This window comes from Schistocerca nitens, chromosome 6, assembly GCF_023898315.1.
Source record: "Schistocerca nitens isolate TAMUIC-IGC-003100 chromosome 6, iqSchNite1.1, whole genome shotgun sequence".
Classification (NCBI taxonomy): domain Eukaryota; kingdom Metazoa; phylum Arthropoda; class Insecta; order Orthoptera; family Acrididae; genus Schistocerca; species Schistocerca nitens.
In genome coordinates this window covers 51,265,802-51,288,508 of record NC_064619.1, presented here as the reverse complement: position 1 = coordinate 51,288,508, position 22,707 = coordinate 51,265,802, and the positions used below count along the sequence as shown (strand labels likewise).

Sequence of the window (22,707 nt, the reverse complement as noted above, 5' to 3'; positions counted from 1 at the left end):
CTGAAGTCTACTTGTTGGTCAGCATGACTGAAACATTATAATGTTTTCTATGTAGTTTCTGATCATTTTAATGAGTATCTTGCACTAGTATTCTTAATACTTTCCTATGTTCACAAATATATGGCCAGTTGCGTTTGGTTCTGACTATATTAATGATCACACAGCAGTGTGTGTGTGTGTGTGTGTGTGTGTGTGTGTGTGTGTGTGTGTGTGTGTGTGTAGTTTATATGTGCTTATTGAAAACTGTTGTATAATTTAGAAACTATTACTTTCCAGCTGGTGTTTAACATCCCATACTCACTTGAGAGAGTGAAGGACGCAGTCAGGACAAGGTTAAGAGCAGAAGCTGCCCCTCTTCCGGAATACCTGTTGTCTAGATCTTTTGCTGGAGCTACACACGAAGACCTCATCCGAGGAGTCCAGCAGGCATCAGATGGCTTTGTTTATGCTCGCTTCATTCACATGTACCCCAACCGAGTTTCTTCACTCACAAAATGGCTAGCTAGTTGGATGAGGAAAGGTGAGGTAGTAATGGAAAACATTTGTTATTACTTTTAATAAAAGCCTACCAGTTCTGGCTGGACTGAATGCATCAAGAACGATTTTAAACTGCAATAAATAATATAACAATAAAAAAACACAAACATAAAAGAAATCAAATTACAGTAACTGCAGATGCTGCTATGGCTGCTTGTGTTGTCACAATTCAGATAGTCCAATTTTTTTTCCAGGAGAGCTTTGCCAGTTACCAAGTGTCAGCCAGTTGAAATTTCTGGTATTGCAATGACACTGCCTTGCAAAGCAAACACACTTGTAAGTCTGACCGAATACAACTGCAATTTTCACTTCATAGTGTTTCCTCACAGATGACTGTATCATCTGCAATAAGTCAAAGATTGCAATTAATACTATGTGCTAAGTCATTTATTGGTATATAATATGAATTAGTAATTTATTATTTATTTAGCATATGGTTGAACACACAGTATTATTATACATTATTTTATAAATATAAAACAGTTGTCCTAATGGAAAATATATTACATATATTGTACAATAGCTTAAGGGAATACTTACAACATTGAAATTTAATTTCTCAATCTACTCAACAGCAACAGACATCAGTGCTAGGAAATCCTTTGTGTTGCCTGGGTATGATGTTACAGTACACTCCTGTATGATGTGTTGGATGTCTGGGGATGTCTGAACTCAACTGGAAGATGAGTCAAGCACTTTTTTTCTATTTGAGAAGAAAGTTCTTGCATACACTTTGGTTTGTGTGGATTGTGTTAAGTGCAGTGAGGCAAACCAAAACATGCTGGATTAATGCTGATGTTAGGTTGATTTGTCCTCCTGGTGGACTATGCTAACCCATATTTGCTCTGTTTATGAGGTACATTAAATCCTTCATTGAGAAGTTTTTAGTGCTGGTTGTGTGTATTGTAGCATGTCAGACGTATTTTAGGGATATAATCCTGAGTGAGAAGCATGAGGTTGTCCGGTATCTTTTTATACTCATGTAACAAAACTTACTGCCTTCGGAGTTCAGGCAGAGAGCTCGGGCCAACAATTGGACAGCCTGGGTGTTGTGTTTGCTGGTATGGTTTCTGTATAGCTACATAGAAATTAGTTATGAAAACATCAAGAAGAGTCACAATATACTATTGGACAGTATGTGATTAAAATAGTGTGAAATATGTTGCAGCACTAGCCACATCAGAAGAAAGAGCATGGTACTTTTATGTGAGGAGAGGGTTTTGAATTAAATGTGTGCTACACTTGTTAAATACTGACTGAAAGCAGATGTGGAATGAACTTCTTGGCCAAGTTTGGACCATTTTAAAACAGAATCTAATTGATTTTGTGTGCAGATTTGTTTTTGTGGATGAAACATGGGTGTGTCAGTACATACAACAAATGAAACTACAAAGAAAACACTGAGTTAGAGACTGAGGGCACTGAACTAAAAAAATTAATTTTATTGGCCAGAAAGATTGAGGCTTGAGTTTTCTGCAGTACAAAAGGGATCATTCCATTTGATTTTCTCATTAATGGCAAAACAGTAATTCAAGTACTACATTATTCTTCTATACTACCTGGATGGAAAAATACTTGAGAAGTGGGCCAAGTATGAGTTGTCTGAATATCCATCTCATTCGTCACATTTGGCATCTGTTCCAGCTATTCCTGCATCAAAAGACATTTGTGGCTGGAAATCTCCAGTGAAGGGGCTACAGCAGCTGTAGATGGATATATTACCATCCTTCCAGTATCCCAAACCCCCTATGAACCATTGACCTTGCCTTCAGTGGGTCGGCTTTCATGCTTCAGTGATACAGATAGCCATATTGTAGGTGCAATCACAATGGAGGGGTATCTGTTGAGAGGCCAGACGGACATGTGGTTCCTGAAGAGGAGCAGCAGTTTTTTCAGTTGTTGCAGGGGCAACAGTCTGAATGATTGACTGATGTAGCCTTGTAACATAAACCAAAACAGCATTGCTGTGCTGGTACTGTGAACGGCTGAAAGCAAGGGTAAACTACAGCCATAATTTTTCCCGAGGGGCTCTTGGATAAAATATTCAAGAGGTAAAATAGTCCCCCTTTCGTATCTCCTGTTGGGGACTACTCAGGAGTGTGTTATCATCAGAAGAAATATAATTGGCGTTTTACAGGTTGGAGTGTGGAATGTTAGATCCCTTAATCGGGCAGATAGGTTAAGAAATTTTGGATAGGTTGAAGTTAGAGGTAGTGGAAATTAGCAGAGTTTGGTGACAGAAGGAACAGGACTTCTGGTCAGATGAGAATATGGGGCTATAAATACAAAGTCCAGTAGGGGTAATGCAGGAGTTGGCTTAATAACGAATAAGAAAATAGGAATATCGGTAAGCTACTATGAATAGAAAAGTGAATGCATCATCATAACCAAGATTGACATGACGCACGCACCTACTACAGTAGTACAATTTTACATGCCAACTAGCTATGCAAACGAAGAAGAGATTGAAGAAATGTATGATAAGACAAAAAATTATTTATATAGTTAAAGGAGACAAAAATTTAATTGTGATGGGGACTGGAATTTGACTGTAGGAAAAGGAAGAGAAAGAAAAAATAGCAGGTGAATATGGACTGGGGGGAAAGGAATGTAAGAGGAAGACGCCTGGGAGAATTTTGTGCAGAACTTAATTTAATCGTTGCTAACACTTGGTTTAAGACTCATAAAAGAAAGTTGTATACTTGGAAGAGACCTGGAGCCACTGGAAGGTTTCAGACTCATTATATAATGGTTAGACAGAGATTCATGAACCAGGTTTTAAATTGTAAGACACCTCCAGGGGCAGATGTGGACTATGGCCGCAATTTTATTGGTTATGAAATGTAGATTAAAACTAAATAAGTTGCAAAAAGGTAGGAAATTAAGGAGATGGGACCTGGATAAGTTGAAAGAACCAGAGGTTGTGGAGAGTTTCAGAGGAAGCATTAGGCAGGAGTTGAGTAGAACAGGGGAAAGGAATACAGTGGAAGACAAATGGGTAGTGTAAGAGATGAAATAGTGTAGGCAGCAGAGGGTTGAATAGGTAGGAACACAAGGCCTAGTAGAAATCCATGGATAACACAAAAGATATTGAATTTAATTGATGAAAGGAGAAAATTTTAAAAATGCAGCAAATGAAGCAGGTGAAAGGGAATGCAAATGTTTAAAAAATGAGATTGACAGGAAGTGCAAAATTGCCAAGCAGGATGGCTAGACCCCCCTGCGGGTTCGGGGGTAAGAATAGGCCCGTGGTATTCCTGCCTGTCGTAAGAGGCGACTAAAAGGAGTCTCAAACTTTTCGGCCGTATGTGATGGTCCCCTGTTGGGTTTGACCTCCATCTCTCAAAATTTTTCCGAAGAGCGAGCCGACTGGGGAAGGGCGCCTTACTTGGTGCATTGTGTCCATCTAGCGATCAGACCTTTCGCCAGCTTCTTTGTCGTTGCATTGCAGTCCTGCCCGCTCTCCATCTCTTGGGCATGGATCCGTTCCTGCGTGCACTTTCCACCTTGCGATGTGCAGTGCCACTTTCTGCACTGATGGCGACCATGGACCACATGTCACCCAACATCCAGCACGGTAGCCAGTCCGTTGTGGTGGGGCCGCCATGTACCCTGTTGGTTGTAGCCCCCTGACAACACAGGGATCGCTCTACTGATGCCTGCGCCGTTAACTCCCCAAGTATGTCAAGGAGTAGATACCCGTCTCCCTGGGGCATCAGGACTCCCGGCAATGGCCATCCTGCCAGGTGGCTGTTGCTGCGGCTGGGTGGCGCCCGTGGGGAGGGCCCTTGGTCGGAGTAGGTGGCATCAGGGCAGATGACCCGCAATGAAGTGTGGTACATCATCTCTCGCTGGCGGCCAGCCGCTAGCAGTCTCTAAGCGTTCTCGGGCTCAATTTAATGCTCAGAAGTACGATCCGAAAACGTTCCCCTCTCTGGCCATGCCGTGGGAGGAGCATAAGTCTCAGGATGGAGGTAACAGTTATTCGCCCCTGTTGTGTCGATTCCCTAAGGTCTCGACACAATGAGTGGATAGGTGCACGCGAAACTAACGCAGACGGGCGTAAATTCTGAAACAGGAGACTGGATGAAAACTATAAAGAAAAGAAGAGAGATTTTAATATACTTAACTTTAATGTAGTCTTGTTCTTGTTGAAATACATCTCTTGCATAGTAGTAAGCAATTAGCAATGATACACATGGCGCCTTGCTAGGTAGTAGCGATGGACTAGCTGAAGGCTATTTAATATGTCTCTCGGCAAATGAGAGGAAGACTTGGTAGGTCTTGTCGCAAGCTATGTCGTCCGTACAACTGGGGCGAGGTCAAGTCCGTGTCTTGTGACCTGCCATGTGGTGGCGCTAGGTTTGCGATTACATAGTGGCGACACGCGGGTCCGACATGTACTACAGGACCGCGGCCGATTTAAGTTACCACCTAGCAAGTGTGGTGTCTAGCGGTGACACCACATTCCTCCCCCGCAAATCGGCGAACGGTCGTGAGATAAGGCTTCCGCCCGCCGTGGGGAGGACCCCATGTTGACGTATGCGATGAGGTGGGGAGCCTAACAACAGGCGAGGCTGTGCCACCCGCACCCGGCCATTCGGTCCGAGGGGAGCTAGGAAACGCCTGCAAACCTAGTCCAGGGTGCACGTCAACATGAGGTGTATGCGCACGTAATGAGACAGAAGGGTCGACCTCCATGTGGTCGGAGCACCCGACGGGCGAAGACGACTTCTGGTCCGGAGCGGGCAAGAGGTCCATGGCGGAGGACGGCTGGTCACGGGAAGCAAGCGGCGGCGCGTGACCCAGGGAGGCGCGAGGCGGCTGCAGCGAAGCGTCCGCTGCTGGCGGCGCCGGCGGCGGCTGCGGCGGCGCGACGCCATGAGGCAAAATGGAAGGCATCGTCGGTAACACCTGGGGATGAGGCGAGCCAGTAGATGGGTCCCCAAGGCGCTGACCGGACGGCTCCGTCGCTGAAAGCAGACGGGGAGCGGCAGAACCCAGGCGACGACAGAGGCGCAGCTGATTGAAATGCCGACGCACCTCACCAGAGGCCCCCAAAACCAAATACATCGCGCGGCCGAGGCAGCGAAGAATGCGCCCTGCGAGCCAACGCTGTGAACCGCGATAGTTGCGATAATAGACAACGTCGCCAGGAGCAAAAGCAGGAGTCTGCCGCAGCACAGGAACCGGATGTGGCGGATGCCGCAAAGACATCAGGTTGCGATGAGGACGACCGTGGAGCAACTCAGCCGGCGAGCGACCATCGCGAGGCTGAGAGCGATATGAAGACAAAAAGAGCAACAAAGCGTCCTCCCGAGAATGCGACTCTTTCAACTTCAACATCTGTGACTTGAAAGTCCGGACCAATCGTTCCGCGGCACCGTTTGACTGAGGCGAAAACGGCGCGGATGTCAGATGTTGAATACCATTGGCCTGGCAGAATGACTGAAATTCTGCGGACATGAATTGTGGGCCATTGTCGGAAACAATAGTCTGCGGAAGACCTTCAATGCAAAAGATAGCAGACAAGGCTTGGATGGTGGCAGAAGACGTCGTGGAAGACATCCGGACAACAAAAGGAAAATTACTGAAAGCATCGACCACAACCAACCATCGAGCATTCCAGAACGGCCCAGCAAAATCGATGTGCAATCGTTGCCAAGGGGAAGTGGCTTTCGGCCAAGCAAAGAATTTCCGCGGCGGTGCGGATTGTTGTTCGGCACACGCCACGCAAGAGGAGCACATATTCGTAATTGCAGCATCGATTCCGAACCAAGTACAGTGCCGTCGAGCAAGTTGTTTCGTTCGCACTATACCCCAATGTCCTTGGTGAAGAAGCCGTAAGACAGAGGACTGTAACGAACGTGGGACCACGACTCGGGATTGATCATTATCGGAACGCAACAACAAAACACCACGTCGGACAAAAAGTCTCTCCTTGTGAGCAAAAAAACGGCGAACCAAAGGATCCTCGATCCGTGACTTTGACAAGGGCCATTGCGTAGCAACAAAACGCAAAACGGGAGCAAGGACAGGGTCAGCAGCTGTGGCTGTAGCTACACGACGAAAATCAATCGGAAACGATGCGACCACGTCATCGGCTTCCGAATCAATGAACATGCAAGCAAGTTCGGAAGAATCGAATGCCTTATCCTCAGCAACAGGCAAACGGGACAACGCATCAGCGTTGCCGTGCTTAGCAGTGGACCGATACAAGATATCGTAGCGGTACTGCGAGAGAAAAAGTGACCAGCGAATGAATTTCTGCGCTGTACGTGGAGGTACAGGCTTGTTCGGATGAAAAAGCGATGTCAAAGGCTTGTGGTCCGTGATGATTGTAAAGTGACGACCATACAAGAAGTCATGGAACTTGGTAACACCAAACACGAGAGCTAAAGCTTCTTTCTCTATTTGTGAATAATTTCTTTGCGCAGATGAGAGCAATTTGGACGCAAAGGCAATAGGGCGATCATGCGAGCCATCCTTGTGCGCAAGCACAGCACCGATCCCGAAATCCGATGCATCGACCATCAACAAAAGGGGTTTTCGGGGATCGAATGGCGTAAGGCAAGTATTTGATAGTAACGCCGATTTCAACTGGCGAAAGGCGCGTTCGCATTCCGTTGTCCAGACGAACGGAACACCTTTACGGCGGAAGCGATGAAGCGGAGCTGAAATGGAAGAAGCATTGCGCACAAATCGGTGATAATAATTTACCTTACCCAGCACACTCTGTAGCTGTTTTAAGTTCTGCGGTGACGGCAAGTCCTGAATGGCACGAAGGTGCTCTGGACTCGGATGTATACCTTGGGCATTTATGACATGCCCCAGGTACGGTAAGTCACGAGCAAAAAACACACATTTGTCCTTCCTCAAGCGAAGACCATTCTGACGCAATACCTGAAATAATGTTCGGAGATTCTGCAAATGTTCGGCTTCTGTCTTTCCTGAGATCACAATATCGTCCAGATAGTTCGCAGCAGTAGGGACCGACGCACAAATAGTTTGTAAATATTGCTGAAATAAAGCAGGGGCGGATGCACACCCGAATGGCAGTCTTTTGAAGCGATACAAGCCAAGATGCGTGTTAACCACTAAGACGCGCTGGGATTCTTCGTCCACAGGTAGTTGCAAGTACGCATCTGCTAGGTCCAATTTTGAAAAATATTTTCCCGGGCACAGTTTGTCAAAAAGATCTTCCGGGCGGGGCAAAGGAAAAGTAGCAGTCACAAGTTGTGGATTCACAGTGGCCTTGAAGTCCACACAAAGTCTCAATTTTCCGGAAGGTTTTGGCAAAATTACTAAGGGTGAGGCCCAGAGAGAAGCCTGCACACGTTCAATGACACCTTGAGATTCTAATTCGGCTAATGTTCTTGCGACCTCATCACGCAATGCGTGGGGAACATTGCGCGCTCTGAAAATTTTTTTGGTTGCGCGTTATCTTTCAGTTCCAAATGCGCTTCAGAGTTCTTAGCGCAACCAAGGCCCGGTGCAAAAATGTCTGCAAATTCTTCACAAAGACTAGAAACACCGGCGGAAGGCACAGTCTGATTCACTGATAGGACCTGATTTACAATAGACATATTAAACAATTGAAACAAATCTAAACCAAACAAGTTCACTGCACTAGAGGAACGAAGAACATAAAATGACACAAGTTTTGTCTGTCCCTTGTATGTTGCAATAAGGCGGCACTGTCCTAACACAGGTATATGCAGTCCTGAGTAACTAGTTAACGTAACATTTGCGGCACGCAATGGCGGTTGGCCCAGTTGTTTGTACGTGTCGTGATTGAGCAATGAAACTGCAGCTCCGGTATCGAGCTGGAACGGTATCACTTGTCCTGCAAAGTCTAAGTCCACAAAAAGTTTATTGTCTTGCTGACGACAAGAGCGACTGTCTCGTGCAATTTGAACTGATACAGGTCCAGAAGCACTTGCAACTTTACGGGCTTTCCGGCGACGTCGACGCACACTTTGGGTGGGACGAACACAGTCACTGTTAGCTAAAGTGTCACTGGACGGGTGGGAATGAACTACATGAATGTCCATGGGCGAAGGTCCACGAGCCTGATTGTCCTGGGTTCGATTCCGGCGCGAAGCAAAGGGCCTGGAATTTGTGTGATTGTCTGATCTGAACTTTTTCTGGCAAACACTTTGTACATGTCCTTTCTTGTGACAGTAAAAGCAAATAGCTTGGCGTGACGGGCAATTTTCACGCGAATGTCTAGTGGCACACCGCGGGCAAGATTTCACTGCATTTGCTTGCTTACGCGGCGCACGTGGTTGCAAGCGAGGCGGCCGCTGCGAAGTCGGGCGCGAGGGCCGCTTAGCGTCCCGTGCAGCGGGCCGGGCGGGCCGATTAATGTGACACACTGCTGGCGAAGTTTCAAATGATTCCTGAGCAAAGTCAAGTGTGTCTTGCCTGTCCAATATGTCTATCACTTGTTGCAGGGAGGGATTAACTAGCTTCAAAATCTGTTCCCTTATGCGAACATCAGAAACGTTCTGTGCAATTGCATCACGCACCATAGTATCTGAATATGGGAGGCCACATTCACAGGCAAACGCACAGTCTCTAGTAAGTCCTTGCAAAGTTGCAACCCACTCCCTATTAGTCTGACCGGCCGTACGTTTTGTACGAAAAAACGTATACCGTTTTGCAACTACATTTACTGTTTCTTTGAAATAGGCATCTAAAGCCGACAAAATTTCCTCGTAGGTCAGAGTTGCTACGTCGCGTCGGGGAAACAATTTCACTATCACCCGGTAGGTAGACACACCGACACAAGAAAGCAAAAACGGCTGCCGCTCTTTACCTTGAATTCCATAAGCAGTGAGGTGGAAGTTGAACTGATCGGCCCACTCAGTCCAGCTTTCTGTTGTGGCCTCAAAGGGCCTAAATGGCGGTGCGACAGCGGTGTGTGGCTGCGGTAGCGATGAAGCGGCTGCCGCCGCATCGGTTTGCAGCGCACGTTGACCCTGGACGAGCTGTCCAAGGGCTTCCAATAACGCCTGCGTCTGCTGATTCTGCAAGCGAAAAAATTCGGACAGTACATCTGGAGAACGCGGCGAAGCCATGACACAAGCAAATTAGAGCAAGTATAACACAAAGACTGCAACGTGGGCGCGGCACCACTCCTCGGCGCCAAAATATTGTTGTGTCGATTCCCTAAGGTCTCGACACAATGAGTGGATAGGTGCACGCGAAACTAACGCAGACGGGCGTAAATTCTGAAACAGGAGACTGGATGAAAACTATAAAGAAAAGAAGAGAGATTTTAATATACTTAACTTTAATGTAGTCTTGTTCTTGTTGAAATACATCTCTTGCATAGTAGTAAGCAATTAGCAATGATACACATGGCGCCTTGCTAGGTAGTAGCGATGGACTAGCTGAAGGCTATTTAATATGTCTCTCGGCAAATGAGAGGAAGACTTGGTAGGTCTTGTCGCAAGCTATGTCGTCCGTACAACTGGGGCGAGGTCAAGTCCGTGTCTTGTGACCTGCCATGTGGTGGCGCTAGGTTTGCGATTACATAGTGGCGACACGCGGGTCCGACATGTACTACAGGACCGCGGCCGATTTAAGTTACCACCTAGCAAGTGTGGTGTCTAGCGGTGACACCACAGCCCCGATTCTTAGTTTGCACGAGAGCTGATGGGGAGTCTTTTCTATCCACAAAGCCTCAGTTCTTCGCCGAGCATTTAGAGGACAAGTTGGGGGAGGTGGAGGGCTAGTCCAAAATGCACTCTGGGTCAGTACTGATACAAACGGCATCCTCCGCCCAATCACGCAGGTTACTTGCTTGTGACAAGTTGGGGGATGTTAACGTTACCATTGCACCACATAAGAGTTTAAATATGGTCCAGGGTGTTATTTTCCATAGGGACCTACTTTTGCAGTCTGATGACGAGCTGCGCGCCAACTTAGAGCGTAGAGGTGTACATTTCGTCCGGCGCGTTCATCGGGGTCCGAAGGACAATCAGGTTGCTACCGGTGCCTTCATCTTGGCCTTCGAGGGTGATACATTATCGGAGAAGGTCAAGGTGATGGTCTACCGTTGTGACGTCAAGCCCTATATCCCTCCCCCGATGCGGTGCTGGAAGTTCGGCCATATGTCTTCCCGCTGCACTTCCAATTTTCTGTCGTATCGTACCTTACGCGTGCAAGTCGCGGCCTCGTGTAGTTCCTCCCACGTCCAGGAGAACGGTGTGCCACAGGGTTCTGTTTTAAGTGTCTGCCTGTTTTTAATAGCCATTAACGGGCTCGCTGTGGCCAGTGGGAAATTCTGTCTCCGCTTCCCTGTATGCTGACGACTTCTACCTTTACTATAGCTCTATTGGCATTGCAGCTGCTGAACGTCAGGTACAGGGCGCAATCCGCAAGGCGAGGTCTTGGGCTGTAGCGCGTGGTTTTCAGTTTTCGGCTGCCAAGACCCGCGTTATGCATTTCTGCCAGCGCCAAACGGTCCATCCTGCGCCGCAGCTTTATGTTGACGGCTTTGGGTGTACTTTTTAATGCCCGGTTGACTTGGCTGCCTCATATTCGGCAGCTTAAACAGGCGTGTTGGTGGCATCTCAATGCTCTGCGATGCTTGAGCCACACCAGCTGGGGTGCCGACCGATCTACCTTGTTACGGCTCTACCAGGCATTAATCCAGTCCCGTTTGGATTATGGGAGCCTGGCTTTTGGCTCCGCTTCCCCATCTGCGTTGCGGGTACTGGACCCAATACTACACAGCGGGATACGACTTGCCACTGGTGCCTTCCGCACCAGCCCTATGGACAGCATACTAGTGGAGGCAGGTGTCCCTCCCCTGCGGTTACGGCGCCAATGTTTGCTGGCCGCTTATGCTGCCCATGTTTTTAGCTTGCCCGGGCATCCAAACTATCGTCTCCTGTTCCCGCAATCGGTCGTCCATCTGCCAGAACGTCGGCCCCGGTCTGGTTGTACGATCGCGGTCCGCGTCAAAGAGCTTCTCTCCGGGCTTAGGGTTTTCACTGTTCCACCTCCTTTCCGGCCCACTTTGCGTACACCCCCATGGTGTGCTCCTCACCCTTGCCTTCGGCTCGACTTGGCACAGTCCCTCCAGAGGCCTTCCGCCGCCGCTTTTATTCCATCCTGGCCACGTATCAGTGCTTTGGCATTGTTTACACTGACGGTTCGATGGTTGCTGGTCATGTCAGGTATGCGCTAACTCTAGGGGACCATTCCGAACAACGTTCCTTGCCGGATGGCTGCAGCGTTTACACTGCTGAGCTGGTTGCCATCTTTCGTGCCCTAGAGTATATCCGCTCCTGCTCAGGTGAGTCCTTCGTTATCAGTAGTGATTCCCTGAGTGGTTTACGAGCTCTAGACCAGTGTTTCCCTCGTTCTCGTCTGGTGATGGCTATCCATGAGTCCATGCATACTCTTGCCCGTTGCGGCCGCTCTGTGGTCTTTGTGTGGATTCCCGGTCATGTCGGTATCCTGGGCAATGAACGTTTTGACTGCCTGGCCAAACAGGCCACCAGTGAACCCACTCTAGACATTGGCCTTCCGGAGACTGATTTGAGGGCAGTCTTACGCCGCAAAGTTATCTCGCTTTGGGACGCTGAATGGCGCGGTCTGACCGCCCCTAATAAACTCCGTGCCGTCAAGGAGACGACGACTGTGTGGCTCTCCTCCTGCGCATTGGGCACACCCGGATGACCCATGGTCACTTAATGCGCCGTGAGGACCCCCCTCTCTGTCGCTGCGGCTCGGCATTGACAGTGGTCCACATTTTGTTGGACTGTCCACTTTTATCTGTGCTCAGGCAGACGTTTGCGCTGCCTGACATGCTCTCTGCCCTTTTAATAGATGACTCTGCCATGGTGGACTTAGTTTTGCGTTTTATTCGGGCAGGGGTTTTTTATTGTTTAATCTGAGTGTTTCTGTTTTTTAGTGTTAATTCTGGCTTTTGGCCTCCGATTTTAAACTGAGTTTTTAATGTTCTTGGTGGTTGGATTTTCCTCTTTTTTTTCTCTATGGTCGGCCAACCACTGTCCCACTCTGTGTGCTTTTAATTTGTTTTGTCTGTTCTTTGTCTGAGTTTTTCTTGTCCTGTCTCGTATGTTGTCTCAATTTTCCGTATTTTACTTGGTGTGGGTGTTTTTAAGTTTTGGAACAAGGGACCGATGACCATTGCAGTCTGGTCCCTTTAATCCCACAAACCAACCAAGGATGGCTAGAGGAGAAATTTAAGGATATAGAAGTGTTTCACTAGGGGAAAGATGGATACCACCTACAGGAAAATTAAAGAGGCCTTTGGGGAAATGGGAAGCAGCTGTATGAATGTCAAGAGCTTGGGTGGTAAACCAGTCCTAACCAAAGAAGGGAAAGCTGAAATGAATGTAGAGTGTCTCTACAAGGGAGATGAACTTGAAAGTGTAATATTATAGGAAGGGAAGTGGACATAGATGAAGATGAGATGGGGGATATGATACTTTGAGAGAAATTCAACAAAGCTCTGAAAGATCTAAGTCTTAACAAGCCCCTGGGAATAGCCAATATTCCATCAGAAATACTGATAGCCTTGGGAGAGCCAGCCATGACGAAACCCATCCAACTGGTGTGCAAGATGTAGGAGACAGGCGAAACATCCTCAGACTTCAAGAAGAATATAATTCCAATTCCAAAGAAAGCAGTTGCTGACAGTTTTGAAAATGGTCGAATTATCATTTTAATATGTCATGGTTGCAAAACACTAACACAAATTCTTTACAGAAGAATTGGAAAACTGGTAGAAGCCAATCTCAGGGAAATTCAGTTTGGTTTCCAGAAATGTAGGAACAAGCGAGGGAATACTGACCCTACAACTTCTCATAGAGGATAGGTGAGGAAAAGACAAACCTACATGTATAGCATTTGTAGCCTCTGAAAACTTTTGACAGTGTTGACCGGAATACTCTCTTTGAAATATTGGAGGTAGCAGGAGTAAAATACAGGCAGCGGGATTCTATTTACAACTCGTACAGAAACCAGACAGCAGTTACAAGAGTTGAGGGGCATGAAAGGGGGTGGAGTGGTTGAAAAGGGAGTGAGAAAGGACTGTAGCATATCCCCGCTACTATTCAGTCTGTACATTGAACTAGCAGTAAAAGAAACCAAAGAAAGATTTGGAGTAGGAATTAAATTTCAGGGAGAAGAAATAAAAAGTTGGAGGTGTACCAGTGATATTGTAATTCTGTCAGAGATAGCAAAGGACTTAGAAGGGCAGTTGAATGGAATGGGCAGTCTCTTGAAAGGAGGATATCAGATGAACATCAACAAAAGCAAAACAAGCATAAAGGAATGTAATCAAATTAAATCAGGTGATGCTAAGGGAATAGGAGTAGGAGAAACTTAAGGGGGGATGTAACGAAACATGTAAACATTTATTTTAAAAAATCATTAAGCCATATTTATTAATGTACAAATCCAAAATTTTGCATGTGTAAAGCAAAAGAGATATGTTTTAACAGAAAAATATAATAAAATGTGCAGTATCAATGTTTTGCCAGAAATTTGAATTTTTAATTTTTTATTGTCTTTTTTACAAAAAGCCACAACTCAAATTCTAATCATGCAATTAATCTGAAAATCTTCTTGTAGTGTCCTGAAGAGGATATAAGACCATTGATTATTAATTTATGGTACAAATTGTATCATTAACAGAGTTTTTAATTTTGCACATCCAAAATTAACTTTTTTTCTACATAAAATCATCTAAAAATCAGAATGTATTTGAAGGATCTCGTATTCTTTGGTTCCAGGGAGACAGCAACACGCTGTGAACAGTTCCTGAAAATTTCATAGCATTAGCACATATACTTTTTATAGCGCATATACTTTTTGAGGAAAAAATGTAAAACAAAGAAAATGAGGTTCAAAGATTTTCTTCTCATACTTCTACATGTAATAAGCTTCCCTCAATTTTAAAATGTACCACACTGATTATTTCCGTTATTGTAACATAAAACTGCATCATATACACATATTTTCAATACTTGAAGTCCACAGAATGTCCTTTTTGAGCATCTAATCCAAATTAAATTATTGAGGCTTTCATTTGCATTTTGTGTCTTCCTGTGAAGACACTTCCTCAATAAATCAGCGTCTGCAAGAAACCTGGATGTGGACTTAATTGCATACATAACAGGTTCTGGTGATGTGTGTTTATGTGAATACATCTCATTTCTGTTGATGAACTTACACCAATCGTCTTTCGGAAACAGATTGTGAATTTGTGTGTTTGGTCAGTGGATAGCTTGTGGAAAAAAATTGCCCACACAGCACACCTCATTGCCTCTAAATTATGTGTGTTTTTCCTGATAGCTCTGCCATAAAATAACTGAAGAGAATCAATTTCTTTCAGAGTAAGCCTGCCTTTTCCTCCTAGTGGTTTACCATCCTCTAGTACTTTACCTTTCTTCTCTTTCAGCAAGCGAAAAGCCTACCACCAAGCCTATTTTGGATGTAGCCAACACATACCAACTTTTATATTGTTGTATTGTATGGATTTTTATCTGTTAAATCTATGAATGAAGAAGAGTCCCATCACCAAGGTATTCAGTATATCTAACACCATACTAGTCCTCAGATGTGGAGAACATCCTCACAACTGCTGCAGCCTCCATGCCCCCCCCCCCCCCCCCCTTGAGCCACTATAAGTTTAGAGCATGCTACTGCATGCTTTTCTTGCCACAGCTTCTCACAGTCTTCATTGTTGGACATTTTTCTTATTGCATACTGGTGGCAGTATTTAGACATAATTTCTACATCTAAAACTTTACCTGAGTCAATACCAATAACAGACGCAACTCCATACAGAGATGTGTGACCCTTTTTCATCTAGGTCCCATCTACAGACACACACAGGTCAGTAACATTTGTAGGAGATTTACTGTCATGAATATCTACTCCTGGATCCATTTCTATTTGGTTTATTTTAACAAATTCATCCACTGCTTTCAGATATTTCTTTATTCATTTTTTCAAACCTTGCACAAGGAGCAGGCATGTTCAGAAAACCACACAATAAATTACCTCCTTCCCTGCCCTGTCCAAGGCATCTCAGAGCATATGCTAACCTAAAATTGCTTTCATAGGTACCAGTGTCAGTGTTTTTGGAGGAGGAAAATGAAAATTCACAGTCACACAAATTACAAATTAATTTAAAATCACAAGCTATTTCCACTCTTCTTTCTTCAGCAACAATCATGCATTTCATATTTTTACAGCTAACACATGAACATGAAAACTTATAGCCTGGTAGAGATGCTCTAAATCAATAAGGCTGAATCCGGTGGAATCCATATCATCATCATTCATGCACCTGTACAATTCTCCTGTCCCAAGTTTTGATGCTGAAGCTGAGAGCTTACGTTTTTCATTTCGAGTTGCTTCCTCTTTTTTGTTTGTAAGCCGATTTCCATGAAACCTCCGTTTCCAAAACATAGTTTTTCCACCATCCATTACGCATAAATCTGACTTCCACATAAAGGTTTATGAATTCAACCTTCCACCTACTAATATGTGTTAGTATTGTCAAAATGTAAATAAACCACATGCAAGGAAGTTTTCAGGCAAAAATATAGATGTCAGCCAAAGATATCGAAAGAAAATAGCCTTCTCAATGACAAAAATTCCGCTGAAGCAAGCAGTTTCCCAAATGTTGAGAAAGGTGGGAGAGGCTGCCAGTGCAGAGTTAATACTATTTTTGAAAATATCCATTACATCCTCCCTTAAAGTAGTAGATTTAGTATTAGGGGGGGGGGAGTGGTGGGGGTAAAAATTGTAGAGGGAGACCAAGAGATAAAGACAGTAAGCAGATTCAGAAGGCTGTAGGTTGCAGTATCTACACCTACACCCACATCTACATGAAAAATCACACGTAAGTGGCCAGCATAGAGTTCATCGTACCACCTTCACACTAATTCTCTATTACTCCACTCTCAAACTGCGCGTAGAAAAAATGGCCACCTTTATCTTTCTATATGAGCTCTGATTTCCCATATTTTATTATGATGATCATTTCTCCCTATGTAGGTTGGCATCAACAAAATATTTTTGTATTCAGAGGAAAACATTGGTGATTGAAATTTCATGAAAATATCCCATCGCAATGAGAAATGCCTGTGTTTTAATGGTGTCCACTGCAAATCCTATATCATGTCCACGACACTGTCTCCATTATTTCTCAATAATACAAAATGTCTGCCCTTGTTTGAACTTTCTTGAAGTACTCGGTTAGCCCTATCTGGTAAGGATCCCTCACCCTGCAGCAGTATTCCAAAACTCCAAAATAGGGTGGACATACATAGTGTAGGCAGTCTCGTTAGGAGATCTGTTAAATCTTCTATGTGTTCTGCCAATAAAACACTGTCTTTCGTTCGCCTTCCCCGCAACATTTTGTGAGTATTCTTTCCAATTTAAATTGTTTGTAATTGTAATTCCTTAGTAGTTAGTTGAATTTACGACCTTTTAGATTTGATTGTTTCATTGTGTAACTGAAGCTTAATGGATTGATTTATCGTGTAACCAAAGCTTAATGAAATCCTTTTAGCACTCTTGTGGATGATGTCACACTTCTCATTGCTTAGGGTCAATTGCCAATTTTTGCACAATACAAATATCTCTTCTAAATCTTATTGCAATTTATTTTGATCATCTGATGACTTTACTAGGCGTCATCTGGAAACAACGTAGGACTGCTCATCGGATTGTCTCCGTGTGACTAAAGAGCTACTTGTGTTTCACAAGCACAACATTTTCTAAATCCGTGTTGACTGCGTGTGAATAGACCATTCTCTTCAAGGGAATGTTTGAACACAATATATGTTCCAAAATCGTGCTGCATAACGACGTTAATGATATGGACATGTAATTTAGTGAATTACTCATATTGCCTTTCTTGAATATAGGTGTGACCTGTGCAACTTTCCAGTCTTTGGGTACAGATTTTTCGTCGAGTGAGCGGTTGTATATAATTGTTAAGTATGGAGCTATTGCATCACTGTACTCGGAAAGGAACCTAATTGGTAGACAGTCTGGACCAGAAGACTTGCGTTCTGCTTCACTACTCTGAGGATATCTGCTTCTAAGTTACTTATGTTGGCCGCTATTCTTGATTCGAATGCTAGAATATTTACTTCATCTTCTTTGGTGAAGGAATTTCAGAAGGTTGTGTTTAGTAACTCTGCTTTAGCAGCACTTCATCAGTATTATTTCATTGCTATTTGAAGATGAAGAGGGCTCATACAGGATAGAGTACCATGGAGAGCTACATCAAGCCAGTCTTCAGAATAAAGATCATGATGACAATAGTATCCCACTATTGTGATGTAATCTGCTCCCTGTAAAAACACTGTACAAACTGAACTGACTTTAAAAGAGGGCTTACATCAAAACATAAGTGCTTTTTGACCTAAAAAACAGTCTTGCCATACTAGCGTGAGGAACTACTCACCCTGCACTCTTACTACTGTGTTCTCTTTACTATGGCTCATGAAATGTATGCTATGTGTTTGTATAATATTTTGAATTACGGTTGCAGGTGCTGTGCCAATCCTGACACTGAATTTACAGAAGGGTGTAGCCCCAGGTAGCCCATTGCCAGATGCGTGGCACCACCAAATGGTTTTTGGTGTTGGTCCTCAAGGCATCTACCTCACCAACCCCCTAGAGTGCGTCAGTGAGGAAGCCCTGTGGCCGCAACTGTCCAGCCCCTCGGTACTACTCATCAGGCGAAGTGACATCCTCGCTCGGTGGAATGAAGTGACAGACCTCCGTACACTTCTCTGCCAGGCAGATCGTCGCTGGAAGGATATGAATGTTTTGGGTGAGTTTCTGGTGTAATCCTAAGCAGACTTTTAAAAAGTTGTTGTTACTCACCTTAAAGAAGACCCTTTTTAGTTGCAGACAGGCACAACAAAAAGGTGTTACCCATTGTAGCTTTTGGCCAAAGCCTCCTTCAGCAAAGAAAACACACACACACATTCACACAAGCAAGCACACCTCATGCACACATGGCTGAGGCATGCTCACTGTGTGTATTTTGTTTGCTGGAGAAGGCTTTGACCGAAAACTAAAATGTGTAACTTGTAACTTTTCATTGTGCCTGTCTGCAGCAATGTATCCTTTTCATAATATTGTTGATATTTATACCTGGAGTTACCATTGTTTTGAGTAGTTGTGGAAGATACATATTGACTGTCCCTTAATTTTCACGACAAGTACCACTGGATACTGATTTTTGGTTGTAGGTCAGTTAGCATTTCCAGAACTGAACACAAATAACTTTTTGCTTGGGTGTCTTAAGGAACTATTCAGTAACAAAGTCCCACATAAAGAAGTAGGATAAAAATTGAAATCTGTAACCCAGGATGAAGAAAGTTTGCTTCAGTGGATTCATTTGCAGTCCTTAGCGAACTTCAGTCCTGCATGAGCAGCAGCGCCTGCATGCCATTCCTACCTTTTACACCTGGTGGTTCTATCCGAGCTACTAGCCACCCTTCACCTACCCTCGCTCCCACTTGCAATCTCCTTTCTCCCCTTGCCCACTCCACCTGATACATACCTTCAACCCAGTCAAGTTGCAGAGGTGTTTGTGGATAGTCAACCAGCACAATGTACTCACACACGTGTGTGTGTGTGTGTGTGAGAGAGAGAGAGAGAGAGAGAGAGAGAGAGAGAGAGAGAGAGAGAGAGAGATATGAGGATTTGTCCAAAAAATAACAAAAGTATGAGTCTAAATCAAACAAATGAAAATCCAGGATTGAGTGTAACAATATTGTGAAAATGATAGTTGCTGCTCACCATATAGCAGAGATACTGAGTCACAGATAGGCACAATAAAAAGACTGTCACAAAATAAGCTTTCGGCCAACAGGCCCTTTTGTCAAAAATAGAACACACACACACATACTCATGCAAACACAACTCAACTCACACACACACACATGACCGCAGTTTCTGGTAGCTGAAGCCACACTACGAGTAGCAGCAGTAGTGCATGATGGGAGAGGCAACTGGGTGGGGGTAAGGAGGAGGCTGGGGTGGGGAGGGGGAAGGGTTAGTAGGGTAGAGGTGGGGGGGGGGGGTGAAGTTCTGCTCAGGAGCATGCAGGGATGAGGTGGATGGAGGGTAGGGGAGCTAAGTGCAATTAGGAGGTTAGACAGAGGGGTTGGTGGAGAGGTGGAGGGCAGGGGGAGCAGAAAAGGAGTAAAGTAAAAGGTTTGTTGGTGGAAAAGAGGCCATGTAGTGCTGTAATGGGAACAGGGAAGGGGCTGATGGGTGAGGACATGACTATGAAGGTTGAGGCCAGGAGGGTTATGGGGATGTAGCCTATATTGCAGGGAAAGTTTCCACTTGCGCAATTTGAAAAGCTGGTGCTGGTGGCAAGGATCCATATGGCACAGGCTGTGAAGCGGTCATTGAAATGAAGGATGTCGTGCTGGTAGCATTCTCAGCAACAGGGTGGTTCACTTGTTTCTTGGCTGCAGTTTGTTGATGGCCATTCGTGCGGACAGACAGCTTGTTGCTTGTCATGACCACATAGAATGCAGCACATTGGTTGCAGCTTAGCTTATAGATCACATGACTGGTTTCACAGGTAATCCTGCCTTTAATGGGATAGGTGATCTTTGTGACCAGACTGGAGTAAGTGGTGGTTGTGGATGTATGGGACAGGTCTTGCATCTTGTCTATTACAGGGATGTGAGCCATGAGGCTAGGCATTGGGAGTAGGGGTTGTGCAACTCAGCATCTCAGCTATATGGTGAGTAGCAACAATCCTTTTCATAAGGAGTCTTGTTTGCATACCTATAAGCAACTCAACAGTTCTGCTATTCGGTGAGTTGTTACCAGTACTCCCAAAATATTTACTTTCTAGTAGCACATTTATTAAAGACTACTGGTTGCAAATATAGTACACTAGCTTAGCACCCACAGCCTGGCTCGCGTAGACTGTGCTGCCTGTACGGATTTTTTTGCTTCTCTTTAATAGAATTTTTATGTTGTTCACAAACACCTTCTAAACTTTTCATGCTAATTAAGGCCATAGAAGCATGGTCTTTTCCAAGTGTACTTCTTACCAAAAAGCTATTCCAGTAGCTGCATTCCAAAGTTTTTGTTCGTCGTGGCATTGCATTCTTGTGGAGATATTTCCATAGAAACTTTCATCCACTAACATGTTTCTTTGTATCCGAGCCAGAAATGAAATACCAGTTTTCTTAGATTTACCTTTAAAATTTTTTAAATATAAATAAATATTTTCTTAAAAATTTTCTTCCCCTATTTCACTCCCCTATGTTCTGAATTTCCAAAAGCAGTGAAACACATATTTTTTTTATTTTTAACAGAAAAGACAAATACAAATTTTCGTAGATTTACCTTTGAAAGTGCTTTCGTAATGAAATAATTTTGTAAAATCTGTCAACCCCCATTTCACACCCTTTGTATGTTGAATTTCCAGAACCACTGAAACATGTAATACTTTTTTATTTCTAAGAGAGAAGTTAAATACCAATTAGTGCAGATGTAGCTGCAAAATTGCTTTAATAGTTCTTGTAATGACGATTTATTTTGAAGTAACTTCCACCCACCATTTTATCCTCTTTGGGTTGAATTTCCAAAAATGCTGAAATACATATTTTTTACAAGATGTCAAATCAAACGCCTTTCATCTGTCTGATTTCCAAACTTACTATATTTGGCTACCAGTTTCAGCGATTTACTATGCCATCTTCAGGCCCCTGTCTGACATATAGAAAGATCCCACCTCAGTTCTGGTCAAAACAGTGGCCAGCATTTGAATAGTGGTATTAGTAGATTTCTGCTTGTTATAGCGATTGCTTCAACCGTCATCTGTTTGGTAGAGGATGGTTGAAGTGATCGCTGTAGCAAGCAGAAATCTACTGATACCAGCATTCGAATGATAGCCCATGTTTTGACCAAAACCGAGGTGGAACCTTCCTATATGTCAGACAGGGGCCTGAAGATGAACATGGCATTAATAAATCGCTGAAACCTGTAGCAAAATAAAATAAGTTTGTAAACTAGGTGGCTGAAAGGTGTTTGGTTTGACATCCTGTATTGAATAGTTGAGCCTCACAACCATCTCTGGAAAGATGGACATTCAGACATATTTTTTATTTCTGACTGAGAAACCAAATACCACTTTATGTATTTCTAGCTTCAGAATTGCCTTAATAGTGACATATTTTTGAAAAGCATTTCATCCCCATAGGAGTGGAATTTCTAGTCTCTTCTTAAACAATGCCTACAGTATAAGATCCATACCCTCTTCCAAATTTCAAGTTTCTGTCCTTAGCAGTTTGGCTGGGCAATGAGGAGTCAATGAATCGGTCTGCCCCTATTTTACCCCCTTAGGAGTGGAATTTCAACAGTCTCTTCTTAAACGATGCTTACAGTATAAGATCCACACTCTCTTCCAAATTTCAAGTTCCTGTCCTTGGCAGTTTGGCTGGGCAATGATGAGTCAATGAATCAGTCTGCCCCTATTTTACCCTCTTAGGGGTTGAACATCCGAAAATAGTGAAATACATATTTTTTCATTTCTATCAGAGAAGCCAAACACTAATTTTCAAAGATTTAGCTTTAAAAATATTTTCATAAAACTTTTCACCCCCTATTTCACCTTCTTAAGGGTTGAATTTCCAAAAGCAGTGAAATGGGGTATTTTTTTAAATTTTTTATAGAGATGTTGAATACAATTTTTCATAGATGAAGCTTTAACAATGCTGCAGTAGTTTTTTATAATGATTTACATTTTTAAAAAATCCACCCACTATTTCTCCCCCATGGGGGTTAAATTTTCAGATTTACTGAAACATGTATTTCTTTATTTCTGGCTGAGAAACCATATATTTTCAGAAAACCTTCAACCCCTATTTCACCCCCTTATGAGTGGAATTTTGAAAAATCCCTTTTGAAACTATGCCTACATTAAAAGCTCAACATGACCTCCAAATTTCAAGTTTCTATCCATTGCTGTTCGGGCTGGGTGGTGATGGTGAGTCAGTAAGTGAGTCAGTCAGTCAGTCATTTAGGACATTGCCTTTTATATATAGTGATTCATCTACATCTACATGATTCCTCTGCAGTTCACAGTTAAGTGCCTGGCAGAACCACCTTCAAACT

The 22,707-nt window shown here is 44.0% G+C and overlaps 1 protein-coding gene across 1 annotated transcript in view; it reads left to right on the top strand.

The window, feature by feature from the left end:
• LOC126262884 (uncharacterized) overlaps positions 1 to 22,707 on the top strand; it is an 83,643-nt gene that overhangs the window by 32,063 nt on the left and 28,873 nt on the right. The window contains exons 3-4 of the mRNA XM_049959760.1: positions 277 to 520; positions 18,101 to 18,385. Of these exons, the coding sequence (XP_049815717.1) occupies positions 277 to 520; positions 18,101 to 18,385 (529 nt within the window). The remainder of the gene's footprint in view (positions 1 to 276; positions 521 to 18,100; positions 18,386 to 22,707) is intronic.